The following is a 21,810-nucleotide window of genomic DNA, read 5'->3' on the forward strand; positions in this document are numbered from 1 at the left end:
CTCAGAAATGTATTTATTAATTTATTAATACATGATAAGTTAGTGTTTACTTAATACCTATTTTACTGTAAGTGCTTTAAGCAAAGAAAAGTCATGTATGTGTAACAAGTCCAGCTAACAGAAACGTTATTTTTCTTTTCATTTTATTCTTTCAATGGAAAAACAGCTTTTGGAATACTGGGACAAAGTTCATTAGTCAACGTTTTGTGTGATTTATTATTTATTTATTTATTATTATTAGTGAACTTTAAAATGTGTGTTTGTCCTCTTCTTCTGTCTGCTTGCTGTAGGGGTCACCAGATCATCTGCCTAAACTAAAGTCATCAGTGTTGTTACAGGTTAATCCAATTTTTAAATAAATTGAACAATATTAAGCAATAAATTGCAAAAAATAAATAAATAAATATAAAAAAAAATAAAACCTGTGCATTGAAATCTTTTTTCTAATCTTTAAGACCTCGTAGTACCCTGTCAACCCAAGAACAGTTTGCTCTCACACTTATTTGTGGTTCCTAGAGTATTTAAAAGCAGCGCCCCTCCCTGAGCCAGGTTGTGCCGGAGGTTTCTTCCTGTTAAAAGAGAATTTTTCCTTCCCACTGTCGCCAAATACTTGCTCATAGGGGATTGTTGGGGTTTTCTCTCAGTTATTCTCAGTCTTTACCTTACAATATAAAGTATCTGTTGTTGCGATTTGGCGCTATATAAATAAAATTGTTTTGTTTTTTTTATTTGACAGCAGATTCAATAAACAATTTAGTTTTAAAAAATAATTTTCTGGCAATTATTTCATAGTTTACATAGCTTACTTAGGCTTTACAGGATTAAGTAGTGGTACAGGGTCGGCCATTTATATGGATCCACCGTAATAACATGGGAATGGTTGGTGATATTAAAGTCCTGTTTGTGGCACATTAGTATATGTGAGGGGGCAAACTCCTCCAGATGGGTGGTGACCATGGTGGCCATGTAGAAGTCGGCCATCTTGGATGCAACTTTTGTTTTTCAATAGGACCATGTGACACATCAAACTTATTGGTAATGTCACAAGAAAAACAATGGTGTGCTTGGTTTCAACGTAACTTTATTCTTTCATGAGTTATTTACAAGTTTCTCTTTGTTCACAGCCATTGACATGTCGAAGAGGTTAACACGTGAGGAGCGAAATTGTGTTGATATCTGGTGAACGCAGTAACCGGGTCATTGCAGCAGATTTCAATGCAAGACACCCTACGAGACCACCCATCTCCCATGCTACAGTTAGCAAACTGCTTGCTAAGTTTGGTGAAACTGGTTCAGTGTTGGATTTGCCAAAATGTGGACGCAAGAAAACTGTCACTAATGAAGAAACACCAGTGGCTGTCCTAGCTTCATTCAGCAAGAGCCCACAGCGTAGCACTCGCCGCATGTCACTGGAGAGCGGCATTAGTCAAACATCCCTTCGGCGGATATTAGCTACTCACAAATGGCACCCTTACAAACTCCAGCTACTGCAGCATCTCAGCAAGGATGACCCAGATCGGCGCACAGAATTTGCAGAATGGGCAAAACAAAAACTGGAACAGGACCCTCAGTTCACGCAGAAGATTTTGTTCAGGGATGAGGCAAACTTTGATGTGAATGGTGTTAACAAACAAAACCACCGCTATTGGTCTGACACTAACCCACATTGGATGGATCCCTCCAAGACTGTTGGAACAACAAAAGTGATGGTTTGGTGTGGTATATGGGAACAACGATAGTGGGTCCATTCTTCATCATTGGAAACCAGTCATAATCAGTGCCACTGGATATTTGAAATTGCTACATGATGATGTGTTTCCCTCTTTATGCACTGAAGCTGGCACGTTCCCTGAGTTTTTCCAGCAACATGGTGCACCACCACATTATGGGTGCAGGTCCGAGCATTCCTAGATGAACAGTTTCCTGGAAAGTGAATTGGAAACTGAAGGCAATTGTCTATGGTGTGAAGATACGAGATCTGCAGCACCTGAAACTACAGATACTGGATGCCTTTGCTGGCATTTCTCCTGCGGTGTTGCTATCAGTGTGTGAAGAGTGGGAGAAGAGGGTTGCATTGACAATCCAACACAATGGGCAGCACATTGAACACATTTTACAAGTGGTCAGAAACTTGTAAATAACTCATGAAAGAATAAAGTTACGTTGAAACCAAGCACACCATTGTTTTTCTTGTGACATTACCAATGAGTTTGATGTGTCACATGGCCCTATTGAAAAACAAAAGTTGTATCCAAGATGGCCGACTTCTACATGGCCACCATGGTCACCACCCATCTTGAGGAGTTTGCCCCCTCACATATACTAATGTGCCACAAACAGGACTTTAATATCACCAACCATTCCCATGTTATTACAGTGGATCCATACAAACGGCCCGCCCTGTATTAATAATGAGCGTCTCCATCTCAACTGCTCAAATGTCAACACAAACTACCTTTTTAATTGTAACCAATCGGGTTAGAAACCCAAGGACTTGAAAAGCTAATTCCCTCTGGAAGATCCAGAAGGACAATTGTTTTGAAGTGTTATTTGCATGAACTTTAATTTCAGTGATCACCAGGATCTAAAAAGCTGTATGTGCAAAAACTAAAGTTTTTCAGTCGTACAGTCATGACTTTTCCAGATGAACTATGTGCACAATTCTGAAAACTACATAATACAGTTACAGTAATTTTGTTATTTTTCATTAATTTTACATATAAATGTGTGTTGTGATAGATATGGCATTGTGTGGGACGTATTGTAAGCATTCAGCATTTGGGTATTTGGAGCTCTTAGTTCTGGTATTGGAGGCGTGTTTAGTCTTGTTACGTTTTGTTATCTGGTCTCTGTTGGTGTTCAGTCCTGTTTAGATTAACCGAGCCTTCCCTGTATCCTGCTGTGTATTGTTCAGTCTTCTTATCTGTTTGTGATTCCTTGCTTCGTTGTTTCCTGTTATATATTTATTTTTATTTATTCTCCGTGTCTTATTTTAACTCCTTATTTTGACTCATTAGGTTAATCCAGATACAATCTTCTAAACTAATTATTATTTGACTCGTAGGCACGATTTAGTTTTCTTTCATTTTGAAAAATATCAGTTTACCATTTATTAGTGATATTAACTGTAATGCCCTTCACATTTTGACAATGCCAGGTATCAAAACAAAGAGGTACGTCATCTTACGTCTTTAGACTCAAAACAAAGAGATTTTAAAAGTTTGGATGTGACTTTCTATCGCAAAAACATCTCAAACCTAAGGTAACTCCGATGATGTAACCAAGGCTGAGCTTTGCGGCCACCGAAGCTCTTTATGTGAAATCAGTGTGCGCTGCTTTAAATGAGTATAACAAAGAGTTGGCAAATCACCAAAGTGCTTTCCAGAAGAGTCCACGGAGTTATGTGTTGTTTAGAAGTGCATGGACATTTTCAACATCAACTCTGAAAACTCTACAATTGACAGATATGACAAAAATGAATTTTTAAACAGCTGTTTTCGTTACACGGGAGAGCGATAACGCGTATTCAGAAAGACGTGTCGGCGTAGTTAAACGATATCACATTTGTGCCTCTTCTTGGATTTTATAAAATTGAAAAAGGGGCGAGAAGAGAGATATCTTTGTACTGCATTGTTTCTAGCTTACCGATATTGATTATTAGCGTTGCACATTACGCAACATGTGTGCCTTTATTCTACTGTCCTGACCTGTCTTAAACTCACTACCTAGTTAAACAGCCCTCTGTAAAATGCGTTTTGTTAAATAATGACAAACTAATTAATAACGTCCGCGCTCTTTACTGGAACCATCTTTTCGTGCACTATCTGTCCCGCTTTTCCACAACAATGGTTTCTGAAAGGAACGTTTAGCTGCAGTGACAGATGGCCACAGGCTACATAACTAAACTGCGCCTCTCTCTGGGCAGTTACGGTAGGAGACGACTCCTCCCCCACACAGCAGGCTCGCGCAGCTCTGTGCCTGCAAAGGATTGGTTGTACAGCGGGTGCCGTTTGGCGCAGTTTTGAGCTACATCCGTTAACAAAGGGCGTCCATTTATTTATTTCCCGTCTTATTTTAGCGCGTTCGCCGTCAAACATTCACCATGAGCACAATTAACGTCAAAAAGCTTAAAGTTAACGAGCTCAAAGACGAGCTGAAAAAGCGTAATCTTTCGGACAAGGGGCTGAAGGCCGAGCTGATGGACCGCCTGCAGGCCGCGCTGGACGAAGAGGCCCTCGCTTCTCCGCAGGAGCAGGCAGCTGAGGCGGATGACGGTTTCGAGCAGGCCGCCGACCAAGAAGGTATGGCAGAGGAGGAAGAAGGAGAGGGGGAGGGAGAAGGCCCCATTGAAGAAAGCATGGAGGCCAACGAGGAGGAAGAGCCGGAGAGTGGGGGCGACGGCAATGGCGTTGCCGTGGACGAAGAAATGGGCGAGGGAGAAGAGGAAGGAGACGAGGACGATGAGATGGACCCCATGCTCAAGGGAGACGTGGACGACATGGAGAAAATAGATACGGAAGACGGTGAGCCGGGAGAGCAGGCTGCCGAGGGTGAGTCGACAGAATCGCTTATGTAAATGCGGCTGGTTGGATGTGTCGGGTTTTTTTTGAGAAAGCGCTAGCGGTGAGGAAACTATTAAATTTGAATGCGCTACCGCACAGCAGAGCGTCCATGTTGAGAGAGAGAGAGATAGCGTGACCTCACTACTAAGCTAGCCAGCGTTAGCACCGGTTTGCAGCTTGGTTAGCAGTCGTGTCGTGACCTTAAGTAGCCACAGTCCAGCCTACTAAAGAGACCTTTAGCGTCACATTGAGAGACGTCGACTAAAATTACTAAAGCGGCTCTATTAAGAGATCTGCTACCGAGTTTAGCTTAGTCTGGATTTAAGTTTCGGTTTGGTTAGCGTGTTAGCTTGCCAGCTAGCGTCAGTTTCTTTGTGTCTGTTGTGCAGCGCCAACTAGCTGTTCAACCGGTTAGCTAATTCAGAGGTTCCCGTTGTTCCAGCTGGGGGCGTTGGAGAACATTTGCTTTCACATCCCATTTTAGAAGGGATCGACGTGAAAACACAATGTTAGAAATGGCCACTGCAGTGGGCTGTCTTGCCACCCTTTCCGCCTTAATTGTACTGACATCGTGTTTTAGGGTCGTGGCGTTTGCCTTTAAAGGTTGCCGGGAACATCTGAATTAGCTAATCCCAAGATGTGCTGAGAAAAAGAAGGGCGCCGCACTGCTTGTTTAGGTAGGACGTGGGTAGTTTTTTTTTTTCCGTGGTTTTTATAGATAGTGTTGGATGGTCATAGAAATTATGAATCTAGGCAATTCAGTGCAATGTCTCGGGGAGGGGGGTGTAAATCAAGGTCTAAGTAGGCTTTCCCGTTTCCCTGCATGATGCATTTGTCCCTGGCAGCAGTAGATTTGCCCTCCTTTTAATGAAATAGATTTGTATCAAAAGCAGTATCTTTTAAGCCCTTTACTGCAGGATAGTAACACTTTACTTATTAGAGACTTGTTTATCCAGCCCCATTCTCAATGTTTATACGGGCCAGCTTATATTGTAATTACTACCTGGTCTTTCAAAGCTGTTACAGTTTCCACAGTATGATTGTCTTGTTTTAAGTGTAACGATGAGGTGTTGCCTCCAAGTAACCTTAATACAAATGATAATGGTCGACACAATGTAACTAATGAACGGGCTTTGTGGGCCAGAACCCCACTGCCAGTCCGACCTCTCTCTCCCAGAAAAAGGAGCACCTCATTCTATATCTTTGTTCTATTTTCAAAGGGGATGCGGACAAAGACACGAATGCTGATCAGAAGAATAAGAAGGGTGTTAAGAGACGCCGGGAGGAACATGGAAGGGGCTACTTTGAATTTATTGAAGAGAACAAATACAGCTGGTAAGGATGGGACAGAGCGAAAATGGCCTTCAGCATCCCTGAAGCGCCATCTATAGCTTTGTTGAATTGTATTGGCTTTAAGTGCCAATGCACATAACTAGCAAGAGGAAAACCCTCATTTTTTTCAAGTATTATACTACTTGTAACATTATTTTCACACACATGCTTTGAGGGTCATCCCTGACTACTTAAAGAACCTTACCATTTACCTTTTTACAGTGCCCACTCACACTGTTTCTTTAATCGACTGCATTCTGTAGCAGAAGTGCATCTATCAAGTCTCTATGAATTCTCACACCTGTTCCTTATGCCAAGTACTGTTTTGGAAAGCCTGTTGTGTCCCCAAGGTGAAACAAGGCTGCTCAAAGGGGAACCCAGAGCAACGTAGCAGATGTGCAATTTTCAGTGGGTGGATGGGTGGGGAGAAACTAGCTCGGATTTGTGGAAGAAGGGGTCCACTGCCGCAGGGTAGCAAAAAAAAAAAAGAAAGAAAGAAAGCCTCCAACGTCTGTTTGGAACGTCCACGGAGAAGCTCGCTATTGACCGTCCATCGTTACGCCTCGCAATGGTCTATTCTTTTTTTTTCTTTTTTCGTTTTGTTTTTTATTTCACTGGTTGTATGATGTCGAAATGCTATTTCTGTCTCATGTATCATGTCCTGTGTGTGTGTCTGTTTTCATGGTGTGGGTGTGTGTGCATTTGCAAGGTTCTCTTTCTACCCCTGCTAGGTGACATCATGCATGGGGTGTGTGTGTGTATCTTGGTCAGTGTTTTGTTTTCATTGCGATGTCGATGCACTGAGGATCAACAGGCATATAATGGAATAACTTTTTTAAAATTATTATTTTGGGAGAACCCTCGTCATGAATGTTTAGGCCAGGGCGGCAGAGCTGTTAGCACACCGAAGTATTGCTGCTCCATCGCTTTTCACCCCCAGTTAAACCTTCAGAGCTTAGCTCTATGTAGACGACTACAAGTTCCACCTCAGGCACTGTGTTGTCCACCAGCACCGTAAATCTCCCCACGGCAGCTGTTTGTACGGCATTCTGGGCTCTTTGGGGACAGTTGTGACACATCGAGCTGTAGATAAGAAAGGAGTGATGAGCCCCGCAGTGGTTTCCTTCTCCTAAATGATTAGGAGTTGCACCATAGTTGGATGATGTCAGGTGAAGTGATGCTAAAGCATCATCCTTAATATTTAGAGATTCCTGAACTACAGAGTTGGTAAGTTGCTGTAGTTTTGACTACACTGGTTTCTCTTAAAACATGCTTTCAATGTATTCTGCTTAGCAACACAGTGAAAAGTTAGTGGTGACCTTTTCATCTAGAAGTCAACACGGGGGAGGTTAAATATAACTTGCCCCATATCAGTTCTGGAGGCACAAACACGCACTTATCTGACAGTGGAGAGGTCTGCTTGTAGTTTATCACTGTGACTCTCACATAGCCTTGCATACTAGAACAGGTGGACGTGCTTCTCTCTGTGTATCTTTCACATTTTAGATTTCGCTGGATTCTGCAAGGTAAGTGTCTGCTGAGGCCTACAATACAGCCAACATCCAGAAAGTCTGGAGGCTCGCTCAGTTATTTGCTTTCCCCTCTGTCTGTTTCTTCTCCTGTCTACCTAAAATATTCTTCACCAAGTGGTACCCAAGGCATCTATATTTTCCATGCAGTTAAAGTGACGCAAACCTTCTTATACTGACTCTTGGTATCTGTTTTCAGTGCCTCGTCCAAGTCACCTGTTCCCCCGTTGGAGGAAGAAGACGAAGATAATGATGACACAAAAGTCTGCCTGGATAGCTGTATGTTTGCTACTTTTGTACAGGATGTTTTTTAGACTTGTCAGCTTCCTTCTGTAAATGACTCCTTAGAAACATTCCTGGAAAACGGCTTCAGAATTGAGCTTGTTCTAATGGACAAATGTAGACATGTTATATTTGATTAACGTCAATGTCACATTTTCAGCATAACTGAATCGTGCATAACATGGCAGGCACAAGCCGTCTCAGCTTTCTTACGCGTTGCTCTGAGTTGTGGCGTTGCCAGGTAACGCTGGCACGGCCCATATGCCGGTGTTCATTTCCTAAAGTCTTATAAATGGGCCAGTCTTCTTCTCCGTGGTGGTTGTAGTATTCGCAGTCCTGAAGCACGACCTGTACGTCAGTGCTGGTGTAGTCATCAAAACGTTTTGGGTTTTTCCTCCCCAGATGTTGAGTTAACCAACAGCAGTGTGGTTAGTAAAACGAGTGTTACTTTACCTGACTAGTTTTTCTGCTCCCTACTAATGAAGGCAGCAGAGGTGATCTAGCTGACCAGTCCCTCCATCCTCAGGATGTATAAATGTGTACCGTCTTGTCCAAGAGTCATGTCTCAATTTGTACTTTTTCTGCCCGTTCAGACAACTCTGACCTGCACTTTAAGGTGTCGCGGGACCGCTACAGCGCCTCGTCTCTCACCATGGAGAGCTTTGCTTACCTGTGGTCCGGGGGAAAGGCTACATACGGTGTGAACAAAGGCAAAGCCTGCTTTGAGATGAAGGTACGGTAACGATGCGCACATCTTGCACAAATCTCTGAATGGCTGTATGTGCTGAAGGCACACTAGTCTCAGTGAGGTCAGTGGAAACGCGTGGTAATGCTTTTCTGTGTGCAGATCACTGAGAAGATTCCAGTGAAGCATATTTCCAGCAAGAACATGGAGATTCATGACGTCCAAGTCGGATGGTCCCTGGAAACGGGCACACTGCTGCTGGGTCAGTGCAATGTTTGCCACAACTCTGTAAACACCACACTGACTCGGTGTTGGCGGAGCCCGCTGTAACTTTCCATTTTACTCATGGCACAATGCATTCCCAGGATCACTGGATGTACTGATGTGCTGTAATGTTTTGGCCTCTGTATATTTAAAAGGCTGCCAGCATCTTGGGGCAGCAGCTATTTGCTGTGACTCATACAGGCTGAATACCGCTGGGTTAAACATTTACATCAGTTCAGCCCATCAGATGGTGAACTTTGTATTGAAACGCAAACAAACCGAACTGTACTGGGTGTATCCATTTACATGAAGGTCGTGTCTCTAGGGGTCCCTCTGGTGGCCAGTTGGCTTCATGACACCTTTGTACAAAATGGCTTCAGCTCTGGCTGCGTCACAGCAGCGCTGCGTGGCCTAGTGCCAGCCCAATGATTCACACACCACCTCCACTCTGTCTTAATCCAGAAGTGTTTGTCATGTGTTTAGGTGAGGAAGAGCATTCCTATGCCTACTCCGGAAAAGCCAAGAAAACCACCAACTGTGTGACCGAGGAGTTTGGAGAGACCTACGAGGAGAATGATGTCATCTGCTGTCTTATTGTAAGATATGAGATTGTTGTTTGTTTTTAATTTCCCCCTTTGTGTGCAGATGGAAGAATAGTAATGTATAGAAGAGGCAAAGAGCGTTAAACGGAATCATGAGAGTATTAGTTTGACTCTTTTTCCCTTTCTGCTGAGGCAAATGTGTCTCTGTTACACACTAAAGCTGGAGTGTTGCTCTATTCATGCAGGACTTTGAAGGTGAGGAGGTGGTGCTGTCCTACTCCAAGAACGGAGGCGAGCCAGCTGTCGCTTTCCAAGTCGGCAAGGACTCCCTGAACGGCCGGGCCCTTTTCCCCCACGTCATCTGCCGCAACTGCGCTGTGGAGTTCAACTTTGGCCAGCTGGAGACGCCATATTTCCCCCAGCCGCAGGGCTACACCTTCCTGCAGCAGATTCCTGTCAGTGATCGAGTCCGTGCACTCAAAGGGCCGCAGACCAAGGCTGACTGTGAGGTGAGTAAAAGAGTTGAGGAGCGTTTTTCATTCATGAATGCAAAAGTGCACTGCTGCGGTATCGAAGTTCTCCATATAGTGATCTCAATTTTCTCTCGTTGTCCAGATCATAGTCATGGTTGGTCTGCCGGGCTCAGGGAAGACCACGTGGGTGAATAAGCATATCCAAGAGAACCCTGGGAAGTACTACATCCTGGGCAGTGACACGATTGTGGAAAAGATGATGGTCAGTACTCAGACCAACGTTACAGCGTCCCAGAAATAGTTGCTGCTTCTCCCTGTTGGTAGAAAAATGCTCTTTTCTTCTTTCGTGCAGATTGGCAGCATGAAGCGTCAGTCCAAGGACATCACAAAGTTGACCGCCATTTCCCAGCGTGCACCGCTCTTCTTGGGAAAATTCATTGAGATTGCTGCTCGCAAGAAGAGGAACTACATCCTGGACCATGTAAGTGGCTCTTGCTGAGTGTGGTCACAACCATGTCCTTGATGATAGATTGATCAAATGAGCCTCTTTGTCTTTGCAGACCAACCTGTCTGCTCCGGGCCAGAAGAGGAAGATGTGTTTGTTCGCAGGCTTCCAACGCAAGGCTGTAGTCGTCTGCCCGTCTGATGAAGACTACAAGCAGAGAGTCCAGAAGAAAGTTGAGACTGATGGCAAGGAAGTGCCTGAGCATGCTTTACTCAAAATGAAAGGTAAAAGCATTACCGTTGTCTTTACCCTGTTACAGTCCATCACACACTTGGACAGAAGCTATTCCTGGGTGCTGTTTCTCTTATTGAATCCCTGATCGTTTCCGTTCCATTACAGGCTTCTTCTCTCTGCCCGAGGAGGGCGAGAGCTTCAATGAGGTCATCTATGCCGAGCTGCAGAAAGATGATGCTGCCAAGCTCCTGGAGCAGTACAAAGAGGAAAGCAAGACGGCTCTGCCTGCCGAGAAAAAGCCCAACCAGGGGAGCACGACGCCTAAACAGCGCGGTGGACAGCGCGGTGCTGGACGCGGAGGCAAAAACCAGTTTGCCCGTGGTGGCGGACCCGGGCAGAGAGGTGGCAGCCGTGGAGGCTTCCAGAACAGAGGCAACTTCAGAGGAGGTGGGATTGATGGGTGGAAAATGAATGCTCCTTAACGGCACAGTTGATGCTCAAGCTTACCTTTACCCTGGTCTGTCTGCAGCTCCCGGGCCTCGCGGGGGGTTCAACCGTCCTCCTCGCGGCTTTCTGCCGCCCCCAGCCTTCAGAGGAGGATTCCCCAATCGTGGAAACTTTAACCGTGGTGGCGGCCCCATTCCTAGCCTGGGTGGATCCCCCAGGGGCGGCCCGATGAGGGGCAACATGGGACACAGAGGAGGACCCATGAGCAGAGGCGGTCCAGTGAACAGAGGGAACATGAGCAGAGGAGGCGGAGCTAACATGGGTCGTGGTGGAAACAGGGGTCACCCCCATCAGGTTGGTTTCAGAATGACTCCTGATCAAATTATTGCTCCTCTGACGTCCGTTGATGCATAATCAACTTCTTTTTTGCCTGCACAGTTTCAGCAGAGAGGGGGGGGGCCGCGGCAACTTTGGCAACAAGAACAGCAACTATGGAGGCAACAGGAATGGCATGGATAAAGCCCAGGCCTTCAACCAGAGCTGGCAGCAAGGGGTCAGTGTTTGTGCATCTGCCGTTTGTAGTTGTTACACATAAATCAGGTGTTCAGGGGATCAAAGTGTTAATGTTCTGTTCTGTGCAGTTCTGGAACCAGAAGCCGTGGAGCCAGCAGTACCAGCCTGGATATTACTGAGACATTTGTTCTAATGGACTGGTGGGCGACACTGGGATCCACCGCTAGCCACGGAACATCATCCACTCCAACGTTTGCTTACTTTCCTTTAGAACCCACTTTTACTAATGATCGTAAAACTCACGACTGATAACGAGACTAAAGCTAAACGGAGCGACGACATTCCATCGGAGGAGAGCAGGCAGCACGACTGTAACTGAAGCTTTGTATCGTCACACAGATGTACACAGTGTGGGTTCATCCTCATTCAGCCATCTTTTGTTGTTGTTGTATATTTTACCCTCCTCCACCTTTTTAAATGCTTTTAAAAACATGTTTGTAATTTCAGGAACCAGAAACGATTAGTCGGCCCAGCAGGCTTTGAAGAGATTTTCTTTTTCAGGGTTGTGCATTTTATCTGTGCTGTGGTTTTTTTTTTTGTTTTTCTTTTTGTATTACAAATTGTAAATATTTTTTTTTAATGCGTAGTTTGCATAAAGGTTTAAGGAACGTGATGATTTGAATGGAACTTTGGCTTCTTTACAGGAAGCGTTGGTAGCTGGTTGGCCTGTACCTGTCTGTAGAGTCACTGTCAAACAGCCAGACTGAAGCAGTGAAATTACAGCTTTTCTTTTTGTTCCCACGATCAATCCTGTAACATAAACTCCATAGAGCTACAATAAACACATCGTTGGCTTTTTTACATTCTTCTCGGCTTGTGATTTTTGACTTGGTTCAAAGGTGTGTAAATGACCTTTGAACGGGCCGTGGCCTGGTTTGCTATCAGCCCTGCTAAACACCTCATTAGTTAATAAATAACCTCAAGTGTCTTGTCTTTGATATGTTTCCGGTCCTTCAGCTGTTCAGTACTTTTAATTTGAAAACGTGTTTTGGCCAAGCCATCTTTAAGGATAGAAGGAAGCCATGTTGGTCATACATCATGCTTTTTAAGGTCTTTTTTTAAAAACATTAAAGTTAGAGCACTGACGTCGCTTCATTCTCAGGAGATTGTTTGTTTCCTAGATTGTCTTGATTAACGGTTCCTTTTAGTGCAGTAGACTTCTGAGAAACGCCGAGCACTGACCAGTTATAAACGTCTCCACGGTAACGACTTCCCTTTTCTTCCTCGTACTGGTGATTCGTGTAAACCTCGCTCTTTCAGTTTTGATGGTGCCAGTTTAGCACAGAAAGTGGTTTTTAAAAGGAGGCCGGATTGCTCATTTTCACCAGCAAACCTAGAAAGGGCTGCACAGTTTGATGGCCGCCCGCCCGAACCGACCTTTCAACTCTGACGGCGTCGTGTTTTTTTTTAAAATGCTCTGGTGTTGGTGACTGTGTGGCCCAGCAATAACGGCAGCTCCACATATACTGTCTCCACGTCGACCTGGTACCCGGATTATGTTTGACACTAGATTGACTTTTTAACGTTACAATAGATCCGATCAATCCAACAGTTTCTTTAGATTTGTTTTCGTTTGCCCGTCTTATTTAATAAACATGTAAATACTAAATGCATCACTAATCCAGCCATGCACGAATGTTCATGAATTAATAAATGTGTTGTGATAAAGAAAGTATTAGTTTGCCGCGTACTGCTGTGTGATGAACTATTTAAATGTCTGGAGAGTTTGTGACCTTTTTTAATTATACTGGATACATAAAATCGAGCAGAATGCAAGCTTTGGGTTTACAGTATAATCTATAATACAACAGACACTATATTTTTATCGCTTTGTGTTGCAGGTTGTATATCAGGTCTTTTATTAAACCAACAGTGCAAAAGCTCTGAGCTTTTTCAGATTTGTTGTCTTTTCTATCTGACAGTTTTTAATATTTGTGTTTGAAAAATTGGGATTGTATTTTTTTTTGTCTCTATTAAAGTTAAAGAAGCTGGTATGCAGTGACCGTGTGTTTTGTTACAGTTCCTGTAAAATGTTTCCCTGCTTTTCTTTAGAGATAAAAGAAAGAAAATCCCCTCTCGCGCCTGCGGCCGGTCTCTCCATCATGCTCGGGTCCTCTGCCAGAGGCCTGAGGGTCCTGCAGCATCCCAGCTGTTCCCAGGACTGCGCTCTTCTGCACAGAGATCTCCGATGTTGTTCCCGGGATCTGCTGGAGCCACTGGGACCACCGTACCTCAGATTATTGTAATGCCTTGTTTACCAGCCTGGACAAATCATGTCTTTCTCGCCTCCAAGCTGTACAAAATGCAGCGGCCAGGCTACTAACACGTTCTAGCGAGCGAGCTCACATCACTCCCATTTTATATTCTTTACATCGGCTCCCAACAGATTTTAGAATTTGCTTTAAAAGTCTTGTTCTAACATACAGAGCACTCAATGGCCCCAGATTATTTATCCAAGCTTCTTTTAAAATTCACTGCTGCTCGTCATCTCCGCTCAGAGTTTGTTGGTTTTTCCCCGTACACGACTGAAGACGAAAGGGGGCGGAGCCTTTCAGTCTGTGGCACCAAGGCTGTGGTTCACGTTTGGTTGACTGTGGAAACTTTGTTTAAACAGGCCTTCTGTTAATCAACACTTTATATTCTCTATTTTATTACTTAATGTTTTCTTTGTGTGCAGCGCTTTGTGACTGCCTGTCTACGAAAAGCACTTAATAAACAAACCTGACTTACTTCACCCTCCACATCTTCTCGAGCTCTTCTCTGAGCCCTTGGTATCTCTCCAGCTTCTCGTGTTCCTTCTTCCTGATGTTGCTGTCACTGGGAACCGCTACATCGATCACTACGGCCGTCTTCTTCTGCTTGTCTACCACCACTATGTCCGGTTGGTTAGCCACCACCATTTGTCTGTCAGGTATTCACTGAGCACACGGTCGGTTGGGGCCATCTTACTGATGTATTCGTGAATGTTCGTTGTCTCATCCTGGACCGTGGTGCTGACACTCACCAGTCCCCGGCCTCCTTCCTTCACTTAGCGTACAGCCTCAGTGTGCTGGACTTGGGGTGAAACCCTCCGTGCATGGTCAGGAGCGTCTATCTCCTCCTTTGGCCAGCTTATTACCCCAGCAGGGTACCTGATCACGGGCAGGGCGTAGGTGTTGATGGCCCGGATCTTGTTCTTCCCATTTAGCTGACTCCTCAGGACTTGCCTGACCCTCTGCAGGTACTTGGTGGTTGCGGCTTTTCTAGTGACTACACTTCTCCAGTCCGAACGACATCCCGATGTCATCGCTGTATATCCTGGTGGTGTGGATCAGTGAATCGATGCCTCGTTCGGTCTTGGCATACAGCTTGATGTCATCCATGTACAGGAGGTGGCTGACAACTGCTCCGTTCTGTAGTCTGTATCTGTAGCCAGTCTGGTCACTGACCTCACTGAGGGGTTCAGGCCTGTGCAGAACAGCAGTGGGCACAGAGCATCTCCTTGGTAGATCCCGCACTTGATGGTGACTTGTGCTATGGGCTTGAATGTGGCCCAGTGTTGTCCGCAACATCCCCACTGAGTTCCTGATGAGGGCTCTGCAACGACTCACAGCCTTGGCCAGCCGCTTGAAGAGGTACACCAGAGAGATCAAAGGCAGGAGAATAAACCAGCTGTTCTCCACAGAACCAGCCAAGGTGTACTCTCAGTGGCAAGGGAACAATAAGAGAACAGCACCACCAAGGCTGGAGACTGAGGCAACACTGGAAGAGCATATGGGAGAAGGACGCAACCCATAACGACAATGCTCAGTGGCTACTGGATCTGAGGGCAGACCACAGCGACCTCCCTGAACAGGGTCCAGTAACCATCACGGTGGCAGACATCCAGGAAAGGGTCTCCAGTATGAAGAGTTGGACAGCACCAGGCCCTGACATGGTTCACACCTACTGGCTGAAGAAGCTGACTGCACTCCACGAGCGCCTGGCAGCACAAATGAACCAGCTGCTAGTCGATGAGAGACACCCGGAATGGCTAACCGAAGGCCGGACAGTCCTCATCCTCAAGGACCCCCAGAAGGGACCGGTCCCCTCCAACTACTGACCAGTAACCTGCCTCAGCACCACGTGGAAGCTCCTGTCAGGCATCATAGCGGCTAAGATGAACAGGAACATGGATCAATACATGAGTGGGGCACAGAAAGGGATGGGCAAGAATACCAGAGGCGCAAAACACCAGCTACGGGTAGACCGAGCAGTCAGCACTGTCCTGCTAGAAATGACTTGACTGGAGGTTTTGTGCAGACCATGTTGAGCTTAAAAACAGTTTTGTTCAGCTTGTAGGTGTTTGTAATGAGAGCTTTAGCAAAGCAGGATTCTCAAAGTGAAAAACTTGCTCACTCTGTGCCTGAAGCTGCTGTGCAGTGAGCCGCCCATCACACCGGCTGCTGTCCTCTGACTCAGGTGTGTCTTTGGCTCTGCAGACATCTTCCTGTCACACTTTGTTTCTGAGTGACTTTGATGCTGAAGGAAACTGGACTCACTCACACTGTGACGTTCCTACTTTTCTGTGACGGTCTGTCTCTCTTCCACGGTTAATTCCCTTTTTCTCACCATTTCTGTGCCAACACTTTCTGCAGTACAATACTGCTCAGCTGATGCTGTCCAGGGTCTGGTACCACAGTGTGCTCCAACACTACAGACAGAGGGGCTGAAGTGATCCAGGAAAGTTGGAGCAGCAGCTTTCAAGGCCTGATCAACCTCCTTTACTGCAGCTTCAAACAGTTAACCCATGTTGTTCCCTGAAAAAGGTCTTTTTGTATCGTTCTGAAATGGACATTGTGTTTCAGTTTTGGGATCATTTGTTTTAAACCTGTGGTGTTTCACCACTTACCTTTGTACCAGTTCAAGCTGTTCACTGGACCGAATGACTTCAACTGGAATAAATTACTGGACAAATCGGGCTGTTCTAAAACGCTGGACCCGCAGCGTATGCCACTTCGGGCATACACAGTAAACGTATTCCTTATTTGGAAATGAATTTTCTAGACAGTTTTTTGCTTATTGACACAGAATTTACTTTTTATTTGCATTTCCATAACATGTATGATGATCACAACTTTTGCTGGTTTTATTTAACAACAAAACTGTTTGTTTGTTTTTTGCATTGAACAAATATGCATGCTGAAAATGTAAAAAAAATCCTGCTTCATATCGGAAGTACTTTCAACAACTTAGTGCAGAAATCTGAACATCAGATTCATATAAATGGGAAAAATGAAAATATTGTTTTAAAACAAGAGAAATGAAAATCATGTAAGATCAGCATGTGCATTAACAACACCGAGCACGATGCTTTGCCAGAACAGGTACAGATACCACCTCCGTGACATCACGTGGTGCTTGTACCTTGCAGTGCAGACATCAAGGAGTGTTGTGTGTTGTGTTGCTCCAGCGTTGCAGCTCGTCCTGAGGCTCAGTTGCAGATCTTACCATTTATCTCAGGCTAAACAGACGAAACAGACATGCTGTCACACGTCAGTCTTATATTTGTTTAAATATACTTGAATCAAATGATTAGGTCATTATCAGGTCTCTGGAGAACTTCAAGACATGTTGAGGAGCTCATTTAGCCGTTTAAATCAGCTGACACATCTAAAACCTGCGGGACACCGGGACCCTCGAGGCCTGGAGTTCCCCACCCCCGGGTTACACCAATCGTAAAGTGGCCAAAAGCTCCTGTTTTAGTGTAGGATGTACCTCTGTGCTGACAAAGTCTTCCCGGCTTCTTAGTGATTACAAGTAGGCAACATCTGACATCTGTCCCGAGCTGCAAAACACGAGCAGTCAGAAACTGCAAACCTCCAGCAAGAAAACCATCTCCCCCAGACTCACCAGCATGTGAGACGCTGCATCCATCATGGGTCTGACTTCATTCTGATGTTTTCTTAAGAACAAGACAGTTTCTTCCACTTTTTCTTCTTTCACTGTAATATATTGTTGTGTGGCCGATTTTGACTTTTCGCACAGCGCTAATAACATGAAAGGAAAACATGCACCATCCACATGTATGTGAATGTGAAAGGCAAGGTTGAGCCACCACTGCTCACAATCACTTAAAATGACTGACAGTGATCGTGTCTCCTTTCCTGTAAACTTCACTATATAAAATTACTTGCAGAATCTTTTTTTTCTGTAAAAGGTTGAATTGATACCCCCGTATCTACTGGGAAGGACTTTTAAGTAAATGTGGTTATGTCATCATTTAAAGTGACATTTAATTCCAGCAGAATGGCACCATTGGTGAAGGACCACATCATAAAGCACCGCCAAAGGTCCCAATAACTGCTGACCGAGTAATCCGGCCAAGAAAAAGACTGAATGAACAACAGAAGCGTCTCAGAGGTGAGGCCGATACTGCATAAGTGCTATTAAACTTACTGGGGCATTAAACATGTTTATATGCACATGTGAAGCATGTGTGGTCTTTCCTGTACCACCCGTGTTTCCTTTTCTTTTCCTGCTGAGGTGCGTGATAGATATTCACTCAGACAGCCTGCTGCTTGTCTTTGCAGCATGTTTACCCACATCAGCAGCATATTAGCGAATGACAAGACCTCCCAGTCAGGCAGCAAACAGTGCATTAGCTATTGGCTCTGATTAGTAATGTTTGGCCCTCTAAGCCTGGTGTAAACGCACGAGCTTCATGTGAATAGATTTCATGTTTCTCTGTAAGCACCCACGTAGCTCCTTCCCACTGCAAATAAAGCTCGTTTGACCTACATGACAGCGTGGCCTCGGTGTAACAGGTGTTATAAGTCATTAGGCAAATTATTTGCTCCGCATTACAACTTCCTATAAGTGCAAACAACAAGGCGAAAGACACAGGCAGCTGTATGTAACTACATTTGAATGTGATCATGAATGTGAATGGAGCCAGAGAGACGAGCCCGACAGCAGGGAGGAGGAGGAGCGACCAGGAGTGAGACAAAATATTTTAATTTTCTAAACATAAACTCATTCATATTATTTACAGGTGGAAAATATAACACATCAAACAGAATTTGAATGACTCAACGCAGCTCACACAAATTCAAGTATAAAAAAAGGAAAAAACTATCAAAATGTACAAAATATATCAAAGTGCTTGTAGATGGAGTTTAGGCAGGAGTACTGAAACTCCGGGTAAAGGTCCTTTTAAATATAAAGTATTAGGTGTGCATTAAATATATCAACACTTCATTGAAAACAACACCACGCGTGTACTCAGAACACATCCCCGCCCCCAGTCTGGATTCTTACGAGCCTTTCCCGTGACTTCATACTATCGAGATGTTGTCCAAAGTGCACGCGCACCTTTCTACGATCATATTGGGAAACTCAGCCACCTCTATCTCGGTGTAGTCCCCTTTCTTCACCAGGTACATGATGGGTAAAGGCGCACTCTCGGACACCGTGCACCGCCGCTCGCCGTACCCGAAGTTGCGCTTGGGCTGCTTGCAGCCACCGGTGCACCTGAAAGCCTGGTACCCAGCCGGCTCAATGATCCAGTACTGTGTCCATGTCAGTGCGCGGAAGTTGATGAAGTACTCCTCTCTGCAGCAGGTGTCTTTGTTTTGGTCGTCGCAGTCACCGCGAGAGCTGAGGACGAAAAACAAGGAAAGTTAGCTGACAGCTGCTAGCATTAGCAGTGATGCGATTTAATTGATTTGCATTGCTGGGGGGGGGGATCAGGTGCTCCAAAAGCTGTCAAAGGCCCCAAATTTCTTAGCTACACCCCTGCTTGCTATGCAGTGGTCAATTTATAGACTGATTTGTGTTTTCAGTTATATTACTTCAGATGACTTTGGATCATTCGTGGTAGAGAGCATATGGTGCTCTTCAGTGCCAGTCTGTAATTTGCTGCTAGATTTCTCTGAAGCACGAGAATCTGTAAACCTCCGCCCCTTTGCCACCACGCAACACTTCTATTAACGAATGCAAATGCTGACAGGTAAAAACAGCACAGGGTTAATTGTCACACTGACACAATATCCTGTATTTCGCGCCCTTACCCGTACTCTTCGAGGTTGAGTGTGTAGAGGACGAGCTCGGGCTTTCCCAAGGTGTTGTCCGTCTGCTCCTGGGTGGTAAAGCGGACACTCTTGGCCATCTCTGCCGCATAACTGCCAGGTCTCTCGCCCTCGATCCACACCTCCAGGTGCATAGGTGTCTTCTGCTGTGTCTTGGACCAATAGTGCACCGCCTGGGTGACATCAAAGCTCTTCCAGCCTGTCTCGTGAATGGGGATCAACCTGTAAACGCGATGGGGGCAATTCATTAACGTGAGCTCCAACTGATAACTAGCGGAGAAGAATACCGCTGTCTTTTAATTAAGATAGCAAGTTGATTGGGGGGGGGGGGGGGGTAATTTAACGGATCCCTTACCGCGAATCTACCAGCGACGTCCGGTTGGATCCGTTGGGCAGCACCTCCACCCAGTAGATGCTGACCCTGGCGTTGCTGACGGGCCGGTGGCTCTTCCTCTCCACCGTGAATCGTTTGTGGTGGGAAGCCCGCTGGTAGAGCTTCAGCTCGGCCATGGTCACCTCACTATTATCCGGGATCCTCGCCTCCATGTCGAACATCACGCATTGCCGACTGGTGTCAGAGTAGACGTACTCCCCGGAAATATCTAAAACACAAACCATTTCCAGCTTTTTAGTCAATTTCGCCTCTTGCGAAGGTTAAAATGACTTTTTTCATGAATATACACTGGTGCGTAAAAGTGTACTGGGTGTTACAGCTATTATGCACGTAAAATACTCTACAGCAAAATCGTTTTCTTTTCTTTTTTTGAATCTGCATGCTCCATTTGTTAAACATTTAAAAAGTGGCTACCTGCATTGCCGGGGATTCCTTTCAGGATGCCCGCAAGACTAGGCAAAGATCTGCGCCTCCTGCTGTGGTGCATCTTCAGCATGCTCGTGTACTTATTTCTTATATGCGCCGGAATCACCAGATTTTCCACATCCCTTTTATGGATTCTAGGAACTTCATCCATCCCAAGCTTCTGTAGCAGTGCGTCCTTCATATCCTGATGCGTAAAAGCCTTAACGAGACCGAAGAGAGCGGCGAAAAGGACACAAGCCCGAAGGAAATCCATGACGAACGAGAGAGAAACTTGAGTGTGACAGACGGCAGCACAGTAGCGCAGGAGAGACAGAGTGTGTCCCTCTGCCACTCCTCTGGTCCCTTATATTGTTGCGGGTCCTCCCCGTCTTTCGCACTTTGTCGATGGGGGCAGGGACCCTTATCAGAACAAAGGTGCGACAATACAGCCCCATCCTAAACAGGATATCTAAGTGGCCATACTTCAAACAGCAACAATTAAGACTTGAGGGCCATCCGTATTGCGGAGGTGTAATTTCACCGCAGTTATGTTTGATGTGGCCAGAAGGAGGATTTCTTTAAAATCCGTTTCTTGCTGTGTATTTAAGTGACAAGACAATCACGTGATCTTTGTTTTATGTGCTTATATTTTTGCTTTTACTTGATTTTGAAAAGAAGAACACTGTGGAGAAGAAGGGTTTTATTTGTAGCAAGCTTGTCGTACTTGAAGTGCTGAAGAGCTTTTTTGGCTAAGTTGAATAAATGACCGTTGCTGTCTTTATCTGGACACTAATTTCTCTTAAATTGGAATACTGTCCTCCCACCGTGTGTCCTATGCAGCTACATATGTGCCTCAGACAGACATTACTTGACCCTGTGAACCTGAAGTGCCCTCTCCTCCTTAGCACCCTTGTCTGCACACACACACACACACACACACACACACACACACACACACACACACACACACACACACACACACACACACACACACACACACTCTGATGTGTACATTCCACTGGACAATGTCAGCCTGGGCCCAGTCTGGCAGCAGTTTGTCACACGATGGGCTTAACTTCTGTCTGGATGGCTGCAGAACCTATTTTATCCAGCAAAAGGATCTAAAACCAAGCAGCATGTTCACCTTGAGTCTATAACAAGCAAGGCAGTGGGTGGGTGGGTGGGGGGTCCATGGAGAAGGAGTGCAGGGCCTCGAGGGAGGAGGGGACGCTAGGGGATTAGATGTTTATTCGGACCCCTGTAACCCATTCTAGGTCCACTCCAGCAGATTAAAATTATTAGCCAAACAGACAGTTAATCCAGGGGCTGTATGAGAAAGGGAGTGTGTGTGGGGGGAGGCAGGGGGTGGATGTGGATTGGGGCAGGCTCTTCACAAGTTGGTGATTATCTGATTCCATTGCGAGGATTTGCCTTGCCTTTTTTGTCACACAAACATTAGAAGAGGGTTGCTCTCACTGGCTGCCCAGAAGCTCCAGGCTCTGGTTGTGTATTGGCCGTGTTTGCTTAGAGATGTCAGACAGACTGAAGGAGCACACAGGAAGAGCAAATGACAGATGACTGCCAGACCCGCTTGT

General features: G+C 45.3%; 2 protein-coding genes across 3 annotated transcripts; one reads left to right on the plus strand and one right to left on the minus strand.

Annotated features, from left to right (window-relative positions):
- The first annotated feature begins 3,927 nt into the window (after positions 1 to 3,927).
- On the plus strand, positions 3,928 to 13,250 carry hnrnpub (heterogeneous nuclear ribonucleoprotein Ub). Of its 2 annotated transcripts, none has more exons than XM_040017326.1 (14): positions 3,928 to 4,550; positions 5,783 to 5,897; positions 7,623 to 7,702; positions 8,299 to 8,438; positions 8,553 to 8,652; positions 9,138 to 9,250; positions 9,442 to 9,705; positions 9,812 to 9,931; positions 10,022 to 10,150; positions 10,230 to 10,398; positions 10,514 to 10,795; positions 10,878 to 11,153; positions 11,245 to 11,348; positions 11,437 to 13,250. In XM_040017326.1, the coding sequence occupies exons 1-14, from the start codon at positions 4,103 to 4,105 to the stop codon at positions 11,485 to 11,487; spliced, it is 2,391 nt and encodes a 796-aa protein (XP_039873260.1). In that variant the 5' UTR covers positions 3,928 to 4,102; the 3' UTR covers positions 11,488 to 13,250. The 2 variants fall into 2 exon arrangements, with proteins under 2 accessions (XP_039873260.1, XP_039873259.1); XM_040017325.1 differs by having other exon boundaries at positions 3,931 to 4,550; positions 10,878 to 11,149; positions 11,234 to 11,348.
- A 4,760-nt stretch (positions 13,251 to 18,010) lies between these two features.
- Positions 18,011 to 20,676, minus strand: lft1 (lefty1). Its single transcript, XM_040016911.1, has 4 exons — positions 20,225 to 20,676; positions 19,772 to 20,018; positions 19,399 to 19,638; positions 18,011 to 18,985 (listed from the first exon to the last, which is right to left on the minus strand). Exons 1-4 carry the CDS (start codon positions 20,487 to 20,489, stop codon positions 18,664 to 18,666), a joined length of 1,074 nt encoding a protein of 357 aa, XP_039872845.1. The 5' UTR covers positions 20,490 to 20,676; the 3' UTR covers positions 18,011 to 18,663.
- Between the last annotated feature and the right edge of the window lie 1,134 nt (positions 20,677 to 21,810).

Source organism: Simochromis diagramma, unplaced genomic scaffold (assembly GCF_900408965.1).
Source record: "Simochromis diagramma unplaced genomic scaffold, fSimDia1.1 OVJJ01000802.1, whole genome shotgun sequence".
NCBI lineage: Eukaryota > Metazoa > Chordata > Actinopteri > Cichliformes > Cichlidae > Simochromis > Simochromis diagramma.